Source organism: Scylla paramamosain, chromosome 2 (genome assembly GCF_035594125.1).
Source record: "Scylla paramamosain isolate STU-SP2022 chromosome 2, ASM3559412v1, whole genome shotgun sequence".
NCBI classification, from domain to species: domain Eukaryota; kingdom Metazoa; phylum Arthropoda; class Malacostraca; order Decapoda; family Portunidae; genus Scylla; species Scylla paramamosain.
The window spans coordinates 39,737,219-39,754,316 of NC_087152.1; the positions used below are offsets into that span (position 1 = coordinate 39,737,219).

Genomic DNA, 17,098 nt, shown 5'->3' on the forward strand with positions numbered 1-17,098 from the left:
GTGGCATGAATATGAAATTTCGGGACGATTATGGTAGGAGTTCGGCCACGTGCTTGTTGATCGCTTGTAGTTTTATTTCCATGTTTTAGTCATAACATTTCTTTGTGGTGCCTTAGTCCCTCATTCACTTACTCGCGATGTTTCAGACCTGAACTGTCAATCTCGCCAATCGCGTGGAGCACTAATGTCATCATCATTGCTACTGGCTTAAAACAAATATGGCATCATCATATTCACAGTTTTAATGCAACAAGGAAACCAGTAATATGCATCTACAAGAGAAAGTGAACACAATGCTCTCCATCTCTAATACATTTCCTCCATTGTGAGCACGGGAGCAATTAAGGCACGCACACAACAGATGGGGGACGGAGGGTGTAGGCGAGCATTAGTACGGCAGCAGGGTTCTGGCGGCCTCCCTTACCAGCCACTTAGGTTAAGGGAGTGTAAAGGTGACTGCTGGCAATCACAACCACACATGACTGCTGGCAGGGAAGGGCGGCACCACACACTATAGTAGGGATGAGTGCCGGCAGGGGTAAGGAGTCAGCAGGCAGTGTTTATCTGTGTCCGCGGAATTTCATGTACATATTTTAGCGGTTCTTGTGTAGACAGCCATGCCCTAACTTTTGCAAGCTAGCGTGGTGTTTTGTGCAGCTTTGTGTTACTAGCGGTGAGATGCACAGAGGCGTGGAATGCACCGCCATGATGCCTTTGTATACCTGCACTCAACTGTTTCTGTCATCAATACTCTCTCTCTCTCTCTCTCTCTCTCTCTCTCTCTCTCTCTCTCTCTCTCTCTCTCTCTCTCTCTCTCTCTCTCTCTCTCTCTCTCTCTCTCTCTCTCTCTCTCACTCTCTCTCCACCAGCAGCAGAGTAGTTAACATTCTCTCGGGTGCAGTAGCTGATAACTTTTACCCTGTCATCAAACGTGTCATCAACATGTCACTCGCTCATTCTGACTAAGTACAACTCTTCAAGTGCAACAGAGCGGCGTGTGACGTGGCCCTGAATAAGCCTGTGAAAGCCTGCCATCCATTCCGTCATCAGTCATTGCACCTTCCACCTCCATCTGACTCCTGTATGTCGCTGTGTGTATCTGTGACACGTATGCAGAAACGCTTTGCTTTGCACCACGAGTATATTCAAAGGCCACAAAGATTATTACCCGGATTCTTAAGAGTGTTTCTCCTGTTAATAACGTAGAAATGTTGTTAGTCTGTCATTAGAACCATAAGAAAAACACTCTCAAAAACCTGTGTAACTTCAACTAGAGCCTTTTGAAAGTCAAAGGTGCGGCCAGACGTGTTTCAGAATATGGACCTGTGTGTGCCTGTGTGGTGCAGGAAGAGGGAGACCATTGTCATAGCATATATTTTCGCGTGACCGTAATGCTTATAAGGTCGGGGCGGGCAAGGGAGATTGTGTTGGTGGTGGCGTGAGGGAAGCTTTTGTCTCCTCGCTCCAAGTGCCCCCTCCCGCCGGGGTAAAAGCTCCCACACAGTCACCATCCACTGTGGCGTGTGTTTCCGTGCGCTTCCTCCTTTTTTTTCTTTCCAGGAAGGGCAGCAGGAGGTAATATGCTCGTCCATAATATTTCTCTCTCTCTCTCTCTCTCTCTCTCTCTCTCTCTCTCTCTCTCTCTCTCTCTCTCTCTCTCTCTCTCTCTCTCTCTCTCTCTCTCTCTCTCTCTCTCTCTCTCTCTCTCTCTCTCTCTCTCTCTCTCTCTCTCTCTCTCTCTCTCTCTCTCTCTCTCTCTCTCTCTCTCTCTCTCCTTCTCTGTGTGTGTGTGTGTCTGTGTGTGTGTGTGTGTGTGTGTGTCAGGTCCGAGTCAAACCCAAACTCTGCTATCAATTTTTCTCACATGCACAAGACCATATCTGCTTTAAAATTTCGTCCCTTCCTCTTCCTTGGCCAGCGATTTGTTTCTCTTTATCTGGTTTTCTCTCGCATGTGACAGAAGAGTGTCTGTGAAATATACCGCCACCGTCTTATCATCGGGAGAGGTGGGCAAACACTGGCGGTACCGGGGAATTGTGTAGCAGTCCAGGAAATGTGATGGGACGTTGTGGTTGGAAAGGGAATACGAATATTTTATCAGTGTAAGAAAAAAAATGCGACTCGTGTCCTTGGGGAATTTGAATGGGGTCATATGAATCAATTTAGATTAAGGGAAAGTGTTTGAAAAGACATAAAGTATTTTGGTTTATTTGTGTTTATCTTTATAATGTATAATTTTATTAGAAAGAAAATACAACCATATGAAAATTATGCGCAGGTATGGCGCTCATTATATTGCGGAATAGACAACTATTTTTTTTACATTATTATTTTGACCTGATGTTATAATTCATAATATTTTCGTTAATATCAAAACTGAATCACGGTGTTCTTTGCAGAAATAACGCTTTAGGCAGAAAATAAAAGAACAAAATTTAAGTGATCGTCAAAGTAAATACTTGACTACTTAACTTCCAAAGTGGAGCACATTCTGACCCTCTTCCCTTTTGCAGAGATCTCCATTCTTGGAGACTTCAATGTTCACCACCAGCTTTGGCTTTCCTCTCCCTTCACTGACCATCCTGGTGAACTAGCCTACAACTTTGCTATCCTCCATGACCTAGAGCAATTGGTGCAACACCCTACTCGTATTCCTGACCGTCTTGGAGATACGCCCAACATTCTTGACCTTTTCCTGACCTCTAATCCTTCTGCTTATGCTGTCACCCTTTCTTCTCCGTTGGGCTCCTCCGATCACAATCTCATATCTTTATCTTGTCCTATCACTCCAATCCCTCCTCAGGATCCCCCTAAGCGAAGGTGCCTCTGGCGTTTTGCCTCTGCTAGTTGGGAGGACCTGAGGCGGTATTTTGCTGATTTTCCTTGGAATGACTACTGCTTCCGTGTCAGAGACCCGTCTTTGTGTGCTGAGCGCATAACAGAGGTGATAGTGTCTGGCATGGAGGCGTACATTCCTCACTCTTTTTCTCGTCCTAAACCTTCTAAACCTTGGTTTAACACAGCTTGTTCTCGTGCTATACATGATAGAGAGGTGGCCCACAAAAGGTACTTAAGCCTTCCTTCACCAGAATCTCATGCACTTTATATTTCTGCCCGGAACCATGCCAAGTCTGTTCTCCAACTAGCCAAAAACTCCTTCATTAACAGAAAATGTCAAAACCTTTCAAGATCTAACTCCCCTCGTGATTTCTGGCATCTAGCCAAAAATATCTCCAATAACTTTGCTTCTTCTTCTTTCCCTCCTCTACTTCAACCAGATGGCACCACTGCTATCACATCTATTTCTAAAGCTGAACTCTTTGCTCAAACCTTTGCTAAAAACTCTACCTTGGACGATTCTGGGCTTGTTCCTCCCTCTCCTCCACCCTCTGACTACTTCATGCCTCGTATTAAAATTCTTCGTAATGATGTTTTCCATGCCCTCGCTGGCCTAAACCCTCAGAAGGCTTATGGACCTGATGGGGTCCCTCCTATTGTTCTCCGAAACTGTGCCTCCGTGCTTGCACCTTGCCTAGTCAAACTCTTTCAGCTCTGTCTGTCAACATCTACCTTTCCTTCTTGCTGGAAGTTTGCCTACATTCAACCTGTTCCTAAAAAGGGTGACCGCTCTAATCCCTCAAACTACCGTCCTATTGCTTTAATTTCCTGCTTATCTAAAGTTTTTGAATCTATCCTCAACAGGAAGATTCTTAAACATCTATCACTTCACAACCTTCTATCTGATCGCCAGTATGGGTTCCGTCAAGGCCGCTCTACTGGTGATCTTCTGGCTTTCCTTACTGAGTCTTGGTCATCCTCTTTTAGTGACTTTGGTGAAACTTTTGCTGTTGCCTTGGACATATCAAAAGCCTTTGATAGAGTCTGGCACAAAGCTTTGATTTCCAAACTACCCTCCTACGGTTTCTATCCTTCTCTCTGTAACTTCATCTCAAGTTTCCTTTCTGACCGTTCTATTGCTGCTGTGGTAGACGGTCACTGTTCTTCTCCTAAATCTATTAACAGTGGTGTTCCTCAGGGTTCTGTCCTGTCACCCACTCTCTTCTTATTATTCATTAATGATCTTCTAAACCAAACTTCTTGTCCTATCCACTCCTATGCTGATGATACCACCCTGCACTTTTCCACGTCTTTTCATAGACGTCCAACCCTTCAGGAGGTAAACATATCACGCAGGGAAGCCACAGAACGCCTGACTTCTGATCTTTCTAAAATTTCTGATTGGGGCAGAGCAAACTTGGTATTGTTCAATGCCTCAAAAACTCAATTCCTCCATCTATCAACTCGACACAATCTTCCAGACAACTATCCCCTCTTCTTCAATGACACTCAACTGTCCCCCTCTTCTACACTGAACATCCTCGGTCTGTCCTTTACTTATAATCTGAACTGGAAACTTCACATCTCATCTCTAGCTAAAACAGCTTCTATGAAGTTAGGTGTTCTGAGACGTCTCCGCCAGTTTTTCTCACCCCCCCAGCTGCTAACTCTGTACAAGGGCCTTATCCGTCCATGTATGGAGTATGCTTCACATGTCTGGGGGGGTTCCACTCATACTGCTCTTCTAGACAGGGTGGAATCAAAAGCTTTTCGTCTCATCAACTCCTCTCCTCTAACTGACTGTCTTCAGCCTCTCTCTCACCGCCGCAATGTTGCATCTCTAGCTGTCTTCTACCGCTATTTTCATGCTAACTGCTCTTCTGATCTTGCTAACTGCATGCCTCCCCTCCTTCCGCGGCCTCGCTGCACAAGACTTTCATCTTTCTCTCACTCCTATTCTGTCCACCTCTCTAACGCAAGAGTTAACCAGTATTCTCAATCATTCATCCCTTTCTCTGGTAAACTCTGGAATTCCTTGCCTGCTTCTGTATTTCCACCTTCCTATGACTTGAATTCCTTCAAGAGGGAGGTTTCAAGACACTTATCCACCAATTTTTGACCACTGCTTTGACCCTTTTAGGGACTGGCATTTCAGTGGGCATTTTTTTTTATTAGATTTTTGTTGCCCTTGGCCAGTATCCTTCCTACATAAAAAAAAAAAAAAAAAAAAAAAAAATGAAGCCACTTATTTTTATGGTGATTAACCTTTTTGTTATTTTACATATCGTCTACACACATTTTAAAACCACTCCGGGACTTTTTTTTTGTCCTGCAGCCATGTCTAAACATTAAACTGGCTAGAAGTTGAAAATAATGGGTTTTTTTTTACCCATTTCTCCTCCCTGCCGCTTGTTAGGATTGCCTATAGTACTTTTAGCGCAGTGAATTGTTATATATCACACGGAAAGGGAATGAGGAGAAAGATGAAGGTATGCAGTATAAAAAAAAAAAAAAAGGTGACACGATAACCAGATAGTGCATTGTCTCATAACGTGTCACAAAAACATGTCTGAAATATGAACCAACAAAACCAAATCCCTAATATGTATAAAGACTTCTTGTTAAAGCACCTCTAATGAGCAGCACCATAAAATCAAGATGCAGAATCCAGGTAGGTGACGGTGCGGGGATGAAAGAGCACACCACCACGCGGGACAGATGAGGCAGGGCAGGGGTGACGGGTGAGGCAGTGAGGCACGGCGGGAGTAGGGCTAATACAGGGACGGGCCGACGGAGTGCAGGTCAGTGGGACGCGAGGTGACGGGGAGTGATGGCAGCGAGGTGGAAGAGGCACCGAGGGACCGCTACACTCATTTTCTGCCGCCTCTTTTTCTTTCCCTTAGTGTCCAATCATTCCCCATTTTCTTTTGTGGCCGTGGTCGCCTCCTTTGTTTCCCTGTCAATCTCTCTCTCTCTCTCTCTCTCTCTCTCTCTCTCTCTCTCTCTCTCTCTCTCTCTCTCTCTCTCTCTCTCTCTCTCTCTCTCTCTCTCTCTCTCTCTCTCTCTCTCTCTCTTTCTCTCTCTCTCTCTCTCTCTCTCTCTCTCTCCCACTTTGGTAGTTTGCGAGGTTCACATATTTTTCACGATTCTTTGCTATCAGGGAAATGAAGCGCCAGGGTTCTCCTCGGCCCACGGACATTACTTGTGCTTGTCGCTTCCATGTTCCTGGCCTGTGTGGACCTGACTGTTTGGAGCTCCTAACGTGGCCGTCGCTTTAGAGTATGAGTCAAGGCTGTTTCTCTCCATGGTGCCATAAGTGCTGGGAATATTTGTTTTGCATTGTGGCTTTGTTTCCCGCGTGAAAAAAAAAATAAATATTATGGTGATGGTGATGTTGGGAAATTGAGAATATTCTTCTTCGAACATCTCGTTAAAAAAGATTATTGAATTATACAATGTGATATTTTTTTTTTTTTTTTTTTTTTTTTTATGTAGGAAGGATACTGGCCAAGGGCAACAAAAATCTAATAAAAAAATGCCCACTGAAATGCCAGTCCCTAAAAGGGTCAAAGCAGTGGTCAAAAATTGGTGGATAAGTGTCTTGAAACCTCCCTCTTGAAGGAATTCAAGTCATAGGAAGGTGGAAATACAGAAGCAGGCAAGGAGTTCCAGAGTTTACCAGAGAAAGGGATGAATGATTGAGAATACTGGTTAACTCTTGCGTTAGAGAGGTGGACAGAATAGGAGTGAGAGAAAGAAGAAAGTCTTGTGCAGCGAGGCCGCGGAAGGAGGGGAGGCATGCAGTTAGCAAGATCAGAAGAGCAGTTAGCATGAAAATAGCGGTAGAAGACAGCAAGAGATGCAACATTGCGGCGGTGAGAGAGAGGCTGAAGACAGTCAGTTAGAGGAGAGGAGTTGATGAGACGAAAAGCTTTTGATTCCACCCTGTCTAGAACAGCAGTATGAGTGGAACCCCCCCAGACATGTGAAGCATACTCCATACATGGACGGATAAGGCCCTTGTACAGAGTTAGCAGCTGGGGGGGTGAGAAAAACTGGCGGAGACGTCTCAGAACACCTAACTTCATAGAAGCCATTTTAGCTAGAGATGAGATGTGAAGTTTCCAGTTCAGATTATAAGTAAAGGACAGACCGAGGATGTTCAGTGTAGAAGAGGGGGACAGCTGAGTGTCATTGAAGAAGAGGGGATAGTTGTCTGGAAGATTGTGTCGAGTTGATAGATGGAGGAATTGAGTTTTTGAGGCATTGAACAATACCAAGTTTGCTCTGCCCCAATCAGAAATTTTAGAAAGATCAGAAGTCAGGCGTTCTGTGGCTTCCCTGCGTGATATGTTTACCTCCTGAAGGGTTGGACGTCTATGAAAAGACGTGGAAAAGTGCAGGGTGGTATCATCAGCATAGAGTGGATAGGACAAGAAGTTTGGTTTAGAAGATCATTAATGAATAATAAGAAGAGAGTGGGTGACAGGACAGAACCCTGAGGAACACCACTGTTAATAGATTTAGGAGAAGAACAGTGACCGTCTACCACAGCAGCAATAGAACGGTCAGAAAGGAAACTTGAGATGAAGTTACAGAGAGAAGGATAGAAACCGTAGGAGGGTAGTTTGGAAATCAAAGCTTTGTGCCAGACTCTATCAAAGGCTTTTGATATGTCCAAGGCAACAGCAAAAGTTTCACCAAAGTCTCTAAAAGAGGATGACCAAGACTCAGTAAGGAAAGCCAGAAGATCACCAGTAGAGCGTCCTTGACGGAACCCATACTGGCGATCAGATAGAAGGTTGTGAAGTGATAGATGTTTAAGAATCTTCCTGTTGAGGATAGATTCAAAAACTTTAGATAAGCAGGAAATTAAAGCAATAGGACGGTAGTTTGAGGGATTAGAGCGGTCACCCTTTTTAGGAACAGGTTGAATGTAGGCAAACTTCCAGCAAGAAGGAAAGGTAGATGTTGACAGACAGAGCTGAAAGAGTTTGACTAGGCAAGGTGCAAGCACGGAGGCACAGTTTCGGAGAACAATAGGAGGGACCCCATCAGGTCCATAAGCCTTCTGAGGGTTTAGGCCAGCGAGGGCATGGAAAACATCATTACGAAGAATTTTAATACGAGGCATGAAGTAGTCAGAGGGTGGAGGAGAGGAGGAACAAGCCCAGAATCGTCCAAGGTAGAGTTTTTAGCAAAGGTTTGAGCAAAGAGTTCAGCTTTAGAAATAGATGTGATAGCAGTGGTGCCATCTGGTTGAAGTAGAGGAGGGAAAGAAGAAGAAGCAAAGTTATTGGAGATATTTTTGGCTAGATGCCAGAAATCACGAGGGGAGTTAGATCTTGAAAGGTTTGACATTTTCTGTTAATGAAGGAGTTTTTGGCTAGTTGGAGAACAGACTTGGCATGGTTCCGGGCAGAAATATAAAGTGCATGAGATTCTGGTGAAGGAAGGCTTAAGTACCTTTTGTGGGCCACCTCTCTATCATGTATAGCACGAGAACAAGCTGTGTTAAACCAAGGTTTAGAAGGTTTAGGACGAGAAAAAGAGTGAGGAATGTACGCCTCCATGCCAGACACTATCACCTCTGTTATGTGCTCAGCACACAAAGACGGGTCTCTGACACGGAAGCAGTAGTCATTCCAAGGAAAATCAGCAAAATACCGCCTCAGGTCCCCCCAACTAGCAGAGGCAAAACGCCAGAGGCACCTTCGCTTAGGGGGATCCTGAGGAGGGATTGGAGTGATAGGACAAGATAAAGATATGAGATTGTGATCGGAGGAGCCCAACGGAGAAGAAAGGGTGACAGCATAAGCAGAAGGATTAGAGGTCAGGAAAAGGTCAAGAATGTTGGGCGTATCTCCAAGACGGTCAGGAATACGAGTAGGGTGTTGCACCAATTGCTCTAGGTCATGGAGGATAGCAAAGTTGTAGGCTAGTTCACCAGGATGGTCAGTGAAGGGAGAGGAAAGCCAAAGCTGGTGGTGAACATTGAAGTCTCCAAGAATGGAGATCTCTGCAAAAGGGAAGAGGGTCAGAATGTGCTCCACTTTGGAAGTTAAGTAGTCAAAGAATTTCTTATAGTCAGAGGAGTTAAGAGAGAGGTATACAGCACAGATAAATTTAGTATGAGAATGACTCTGTAGTCGTAGCCAGATGGTGGAAAACTCGGAAGATTCAAGAGCGTGGGCACGAGAGCAGGTTAAGTCATTGCGCACATAAACGCAGCATCCAGCTTTGGATCGAAAATGAGGATAGAGAAAGTAGGAGGGAACAGAAAAGGGGCTACTGTCAGTTGCCTCAGACACCTGAGTTTCAGTGAGGAAAAGAAGATGAGGTTTAGAAGAGGAGAGGTGGTGTTCTACAGATTGAAAATTAGATCTTAGACCGCGAATGTTGCAGAAGTTAATGAAGAAAAAGTTGAGGGGGTGTCAAGACACTTAGGGTCGTCGACGGAAAGGCAGTCCGACCTGGGGACATTTATGGTCCCCTCCCCAGATGGGGACTCCGAGGCTGGTGTAGGAGTCGCCATGATTTTAAAATTTTTTGAGTGAAGGGTGTGTGTGTTATTAGGTGCTTGTAGTTTTGTGTGGAGGAAGAGAGTTGTCTTTAGAGGGCAGGCTGTGACTACCCCCTTGTGTTGTGAGACACAAAGGGAAACGTTCAGTGAGGTCACAGCTGGGTTTAATGATAAGTTCACAGCACCCCCTGAACAGTGCTTTAGACCTCACTGGAGTAATTATCGTTTCGGCAGGTGTCTACTGCCTCCTCCATATGGTTTTGTTTCATACTGGAAAGTGATTCAACGAATATAAAGCAAAATTCAAATTAATTCATTATAGGAAGAATTCCCTATGTATGGTCTGTGTGTGTGTGTGTGTGTGTGTATGTGTGTGTGTGTGTGTGATATATGGTCTTTAGCCTGCCTGCACTGGGTCTTTTCAATACTGGGCTGACATCTGAATGTGTGAAGGCTGTGTGTTGTTGTCCTTACATGGACGGAAGACGATTTGATGAGTGCCTGTACCTCACTTCGTCTTAAGAAGGTTGGCAAAGGCTATGAACGAATCACAAATGCATCCTTTTCTCATTGCAAAAAAATAATACATACATACGAAATATACTTAAAGAAATAAGAAACTTCCTGGTTGACTTTTCTTTCAGTTTTCTCACAAGTATTACAGTGAAATAAAAAGGTGTGGGCTTATAAAAACATTCCATTGAGCGAGTTAAAAGCCGGAAAGCCGACTCATCTCTTAAGGGTATGAAGATCAAGAGGACGCGCGGAGCTCAATGCCACAAATTCCTGAGGAAAGTGAAAGCTACTTAAGTTGGCTTACAAATTCTGTCTTTACGATTTTTATTCGCCACTCAAGTCAAGTATTTTTTGCAAGGCTTCCTTACATCTAAAAAAAGGAATTTTACACTAACTTCTGATATCACTAAGTTGTAATAACATCATTCTTTTTCCACTAGTATTATACTAAAATAAATCCACAATTCATTCATGCTACGACTTCTTTTTTGAGAATTAAGCATCGACAATCAATAAATACTGATCATCAATTTATATCGTTGGCAAATTAATAAGTGCAACCTTAAGAACAATATGCTGAGAGATACAAACATGATGGATAAAACAAAACCAACTATCACGGTTTGTTGTTGAAAGAATTAACAATGAACACCCGGAGATTTATAAAATAAGCTTACATTTGCAGGGATAAGCTTGCATTCCTCTAACGTGATCAATCCTCAATCAATGTTTTACATCCACCCTGGCTAAATCCAAGCTCCTCCCTCCTCACTCGCCTTTAAGCAGAGTGGGAATAATACTCACACCAGCAGGATTACGTCTGCCACTCTCGATCAAATTACCACTGACAAACCACCTTGCAGCACCTTACAAAACACCCACCTCCCAACGCCTTACAGCATCTTACGAAACCTCGCACAGAACATCTCACAAAACACCTCATCTCCGTCCATAACATCTCACAACTCCAGCTCCCTCCACAATCCCATAATTGAGTTGACTGAATGAATGATTTAATGAATAGCAACTGAGTCAGCCTCACTTCTATGTCAGTAACTCTCAGTAGCTACAAAGTCTTTACCTACATTTGAAGTCTTCTTGATCAGCGTCAGAAATCATAGACCCTTTCCGCTCCCATTCATATACCCGTGGCTGGGTACACTAAAGAGATCGAGGCCTGACCTACTTTCATCCACCAAGAGAAATCCAGAGACGGGAAAACTGGGTTGCCGTGGCTGAGGTATCTTTCAATCTGTCTCCAAAGAAAATGGAACGGTATTTTCTCTTGTCACTAGTGAGGTGTCATAACATTGTAACAAGATTGTTTTATTCTATTTATTTTTATTTTTTTATTTGTGTGTGTGTGTGTGTGTGTGTGTGTGTGTGTGTGTAGTCTTAACATGATCCTCGTGGTGGGAATCGAGGCTTAAGATATTAAACTATTGCATTTTGTTTTCATTATTATCATTATTGTTGTTGTACTTGTTGTTGTTGTTGTTGTTGTTGTTATCATCATCATCATCATCATCATCATCATCACCACCACCACCACTACCATCATCATCATCATCATCACTATCATCATCATCATCACCATCATCATCATCCCCTCTTCTTCAATGACACTCAACTGTCCCCCTCTTCTACACTGAACATCCTCGGTCTGTCCTTTACTTATAATCTGAACTGGAAACTTCACATCTCATCTCTAGCTAAAACAGCTTCTATGAAGTTAGGTGTTCTGAGACGTCTCCGCCAGTTTTTCTCACCCCCCAGCTGCTAACTCTGTACAAGGGCCTTATCCGTCCATGTATGGAGTATGCTTCACATGTCTGGGGGGTTCCACTCATACTGCTGTTCTAGACAGGGTGGAATCAAAAGCTTTTCGTCTCATCAACTCCTCTCCTCTAACTGACTGTCTTCAGCCTCTCTCTCACCGCCGCAATGTTGCATCTCTTGCTGTCTTCTACCGCTATTTTCATGCTAACTGCTCTTCTGATCTTGCTAACTGCATGCCTCCCCTCCTTCCGCGGCCTCGCTGCACAAGACTTTCTTCTTTCTCTCACTCCTATTCTGTCCACCTCTCTAACGCAAGAGTTAACCAGTATTCTCAATCATTCATCCCTTTCTCTGGTAAACTCTGGAACTCCTTGCCTGCTTCTGTATTTCCACCTTCCTATGACTTGAATTCCTTCAAGAGGGAGGTTTCAAGACACTTATCCACCAATTTTTGACCACTGCTTTGACCCTTTTAGGGACTGGCATTTCAGTGGGCATTTTTTTTATTAGATTTTTGTTGCCCTTGGCCAGTATCCTTCCTACATAAAAAAAAAAAAAAAAAAAAAAAATCATCATCATTACCATCATTATCATCACCATCATCATCATTACCATCATTATCATCATCACCATCATTATCATCATCACCATCATCATCACCATCATCATCATCATCATCATCATCATCATCATCATCATCATCATCATCATTAGGCAGTTGGTGAAGCACAAGGGCTCAGGAATTAGGACCTTGAAGGTCTCATCCCTTATGGAGTTATCTCATACATATTTATAGCAACACTCCACAATTTTCTGTCATGTGTAGCACAGGAGGTGGAAGAGCTTTGTCATACACCTTATGAATGAATGTAATTGTGTTTCGGAGCAGCACATGACCCGCCTCAGGTGTTCTCAATGATGCAAACTGTCACTAACTTCAGCTCAGTGCCCCCTCTTTGAACCAGACTCCAAAGCTGCTTAAACCTGCCACATGGAGCACACATGGAGGAGAGTATGCTGTGGCGTGAAGTGACCCGAGACACTGGTACGGGGTCATGGCAATACTAAATACTTGTGATTTAATTCATGTTTTTGAACTTGTAGCGCACGAGTAATATACAACAAAATGTTTTATGCCGAAAGGATACCTTTATAGTTTTTGGCATTGTGAGGATGTGCAAAGAAACATTGCCAATCAGATGAGGAATGGTCAAATACAACAGAAATTAACGAAGCAGCAGGAAGATGAAGAGTCTCTCTGTAAAATCTGAGAATCTGAATATGAAAATATTCACAAAACATCTGTAAAAATACCAGCCAATTCTGGAGATATCTTGGCGTCATGAAAGACGATGAAAGTAAAACCTCAAGATTTCAATGACTGAAGATCACATGGCTTACGCTTCTGAAGATTTTACGACACACGTGATCAGAGAATCGAAATTTTTTTTTAGGTGATGCCGCTGCTTTGCATTAAAGTTCTTCTTCACTGAGTCTAAAGAAAGACAAGTATGACAAATTCAAATCAAACTTTGAATGCTTATGCAAACCAAATCTTCAAGAGACAAAATTCTTATAAGAGAGCAAAAATGAAGAAGTATCCACAAAATAAAGAAACAAAAATAAAGAAACGTGGATATGAAAAAGAAACTGTCTTGTGAGTGCAGCAAGTTTCAAGAAGTCGAAGGAAGACGAGGAGTGGTCTCCGGCCCGGCGCAGTATACCGATGGTTTGCTTAAAAGACTCAGGGATGAAAATATACAACAAACTAATTAATTCAATTTTGGCAATGTATATACCTTAAGCCTTTTATCACAATATTACCCAGTACAATGCAGTAGTAATGCTGCTGCAAGAACTACACAGTTATTGTCTTATTACCTTATCAAATATGTACATACAAAATTACTTGAGTGGTCCTCATTAAGAGAGCAACCAGGACTATAGACAAAGCCCAATGACGAAAATAGACAGTTGGACTTTCCACTCATTATACCAGCAAGTCCAGGAAACCATAAAGTACACCCATTTAGATTTTGTGGACTGTGAGAAAGACTTCGGCGTAGATCAAGATATATCTACAAACACTATGAAGGAAATAGTTAGTTAAATTAATGACAAAGCAGTGACCATATCAGTACATACAGACACAGGCAGAATTAACAACGAGAAGGAAGTCAGTCTAAGGTGCTTCATCATAAGAGTAAAATAGAGGAACCTTCATGAAACCAAACATTATTAAAGTATTCCTACTTCAACACAACACCACAAGAAACCTGAACACTTTAAAATTATTGATACTTTGAACTTGAAATAATTATAATCAATATGAATAGTAAAAAAAAAAAAGATTATTTATACAAAACTTTCTTGTATTGTCGGATATAGATATTAACACTAAATGAACATACTCCCACACGCATATACAGAGAACAGTCAAATCATCCAACCTGGGCAGCCGAGGTTATCATAATCACAGGAACTACGTGCATAAGTGTTCACCGATATCAGAAATAGGTAAAAAATATTCAGGCAAATCGAAAAATTAAGATATTAATACGATAATGTTTAACGTGAACGCACACAACGACATCAGATAAGGGACAGGGAACAGGAGGGGAAGTGGGAGAAAAAAAAGGAAAAAAAAAATTGGAGCTGCACAGATATTGTACATAACGTGATTAGTTGAAGGCGGAAAGTTTTGGTGCGTAAATAGTTGTCAGTGTTAATCTACTGAATATTTATGAAGCAGCTTTACGTGAACAGCGGATTTTCCAATGGCGCGCGTCGTCAATATAGACAGTAATCTACGTGTATTTATCACCAGAGAGAGAGAGAGAGAGAGAGAGAGAGAGAGAGAGAGAGAGAGAGAGATGTATGTGTGTGTAAATGTATTGATGGAGTTGATAGGAAAGGATATTTTATGCATGAACTGACACGTTTAAGCCTGCTGACTTACTTGCAGCTTTCCTTATGTTATTTAATCTTTTTTTTATTTATTTATTTGTGCATTCTTTTCATTTTCAATTTGTGTAGTTTTTTTTTTATTGTGTGTGTGTACAATTCGTTACGCTGTTAAGACCAAAATATATGAAAGTAATGCATTGACAGTAATGGATCACAGGAACATTTGTCATGTATGATGTATAACTGACGGAGATTAATTTAGGAGCACAGCCAGCGACTCCCCTCAGCTTTGTGTGTCTATTGTTTCAGGGTCACTCGCTGGACAACCCATTACGCGGCTCGGTAAACCTCGCAGAACTTCCATTTGGGGAACTCTTGTGAATGAAACATGTATATCTTCATCCGGTAAGTGATTATGCTACATATGTTTCTCCATATTCATGTCCTGCCCTTCCTCTCTCTCTCTCTCTCTCTCTCTCTCTCTCTCTCTCTCTCTCTCTCTCTCTCTCTCTCTCTCTCTCTCTCTCTCTCTCTCTCTCTCTGTTTTATTATTTTATTCTACTGACTCGTATTTTATTTGTTTGTGTATCAGTTTAATTCATGTTCGTTTCCAGGGTCTCTCTCTCTCTCTCTCTCTCTCTCTCTCTCTCTCTCTCTCTCTCTCTCTCTCTCTCTCTCTCTCTCTCTCTCTCTCTCTCTCTCTCTCTCTCTCTCTCTCTCTCTCTCTCTCTCTCTCTCTCTCTCTCTCTCTCTCTCTCTCTCTCTCTCTCTCAGCATACATCAAAGTGAACAGCATAACAGCGTCGAGTGTACTTAAACACCTAAAAACTAAAGGAAACATGTTATTAATAATATCAATAAGCAGACTGCGTAATGCGAGGGAGGAAAGAGAAAAAAAGATACGAGCACGGAGAGGGACAAAGTTGACTTCATGTTTGCAGCAGTTTCATATCACCTTTGTTGTTGCGGTGCCAGAACTCAATTGATCAGTCCATCAACTATTTTACTCACTACGGCTGTGTATTTAGAACATCGGATAGAGAAACAATGTACGCAAAACTCTACAGCTACAGAGAGGCCAGAAAAGGTGTACGTCCCACAAAATCTATGATAGAATTGTATATTTTGGCAGTGTTTCTCTATTGAATTGATGATTATTGAATGTAGTGTTTGCCGGACATGTTTGTGGTTATTTGGTATGTGTGTAGCATTGTGAGAGGAGAGGTGAAAGGGACAGTGGATGGACAGAGCGTGCCAGGAAGAATTGGGCTTGATGTACTATTCATGCCGCACTTTTATATGAACTAGTGATTCTTCTCTCTCTCTCTCTCTCTCTCTCTCTCTCTCTCTCTCTCTCTCTCTCTCTCTCTCTCTCTCTCTCTCTCTCTCTCTCTCACCCTACTTGACTCTTCTTCGGAACAGAGACGCCTCATTGGTTTGAAAGTTGAATCCTAAGCCTCGCCAAGCTTAGGACGCTTAGACAGGATAGCCAGGTTACAAGGCCACAGCTACATGGCTTACGTCCTTTGCCAGGACTACATTGTTAAGGAGGAAAACCCAAATTTTCCCCACCTTAAACATTTTAAACATTTATTTATCACTAGTATGTGTACGTGATTGATATTGTGCAGGATTTTCAAGCTTTTCGGCAAAGGTATTGAAGAACGATTACAAAATAAAAAATAAAGTTGATATAATGTAATAAAAAAGTAGAGTTGTAACCTGGGGTGTATTGGTTATGAATGGAGACCACTAACCATGACCACGGCCACTACGAACCACTAATGTGTTACAGTGTTCACAATAAAATGACGTTTGAAAAATTTATAAACAACCGAATCTAAGTTGTCTGATAATTAATGGTGCATGAGGTCCAATAAACATAATAGTTCAAGAATATATGCACATGGTAGGCATTGTTGATAAAGAAATTCTATTTTATGTTGTTGCCATTTCATGGATTGTGAGAGTAAAATTATGTATATGAGTTCACATGTCAGGAAATTTTGCTTAAATGCTTAAAATGTTTGTGCGTGTGTGTGTGTGTGTGTGTGTGTGTGTGTGTGTGTGTGTGTGTGTGTGTGTGTGTGTGTGTGTGTGTGTTTCTTTGAAGTTGACTTTTTAATTTATCATATTTCTGAAACCAATTTCTTCGTGAATGTCAACCTTTTCCTTTGAGTCACTCTTATGTCTATTATTCTGCCGGGGCGTAAGGAAAAAGATGGTTGGAGCTTTTTACTTCCCTGGGAGACTTATAGAGATTAGTGGCGCACATCTCTCAGACTGAGCACTGAAATGAAGCATGGATTTAGAGCTGCTTCCATTACTTCAATATTTCACACTATTGTTGTATCCTCAGCACAATGCAGTGACAGACGCGAAAGATCATAAACATTAAACACACTTCCATGAACTATGAGAGTTGCTTATACATGGTACATATATTGCTCGCTAGAGGGCAGCACTGAGGCTCTGGCAAAAAAGAATGACGCACCTCCTACCTAACGCCAAATAACACTGTACACTGCAGGGAAC

General features: G+C 42.3%; 2 protein-coding genes across 6 annotated transcripts in view; one reads left to right on the forward strand and one right to left on the reverse strand.

The window, feature by feature from the left end:
- The window catches only part of LOC135114927 (uncharacterized), a 364,637-nt gene that overhangs the window by 278,349 nt on the left and 69,190 nt on the right, over positions 1 to 17,098 (forward strand). For all 5 annotated transcript variants that reach the window (XR_010275727.1, XR_010275726.1, XM_064031235.1 and 2 more), the window contains one exon: positions 14,873 to 14,968. Coding sequence is in view for 3 of the 5 variants with exons in the window: in XM_064031235.1 (XP_063887305.1) it covers positions 14,873 to 14,944 (72 nt within the window). In the remaining 2 variants the exon portion in view is untranslated. The remainder of the gene's footprint in view (positions 1 to 14,872; positions 14,969 to 17,098) is intronic.
- The window catches only part of LOC135114921 (PDF receptor-like), a 150,739-nt gene that overhangs the window by 90,700 nt on the left and 42,941 nt on the right, over positions 1 to 17,098 (reverse strand).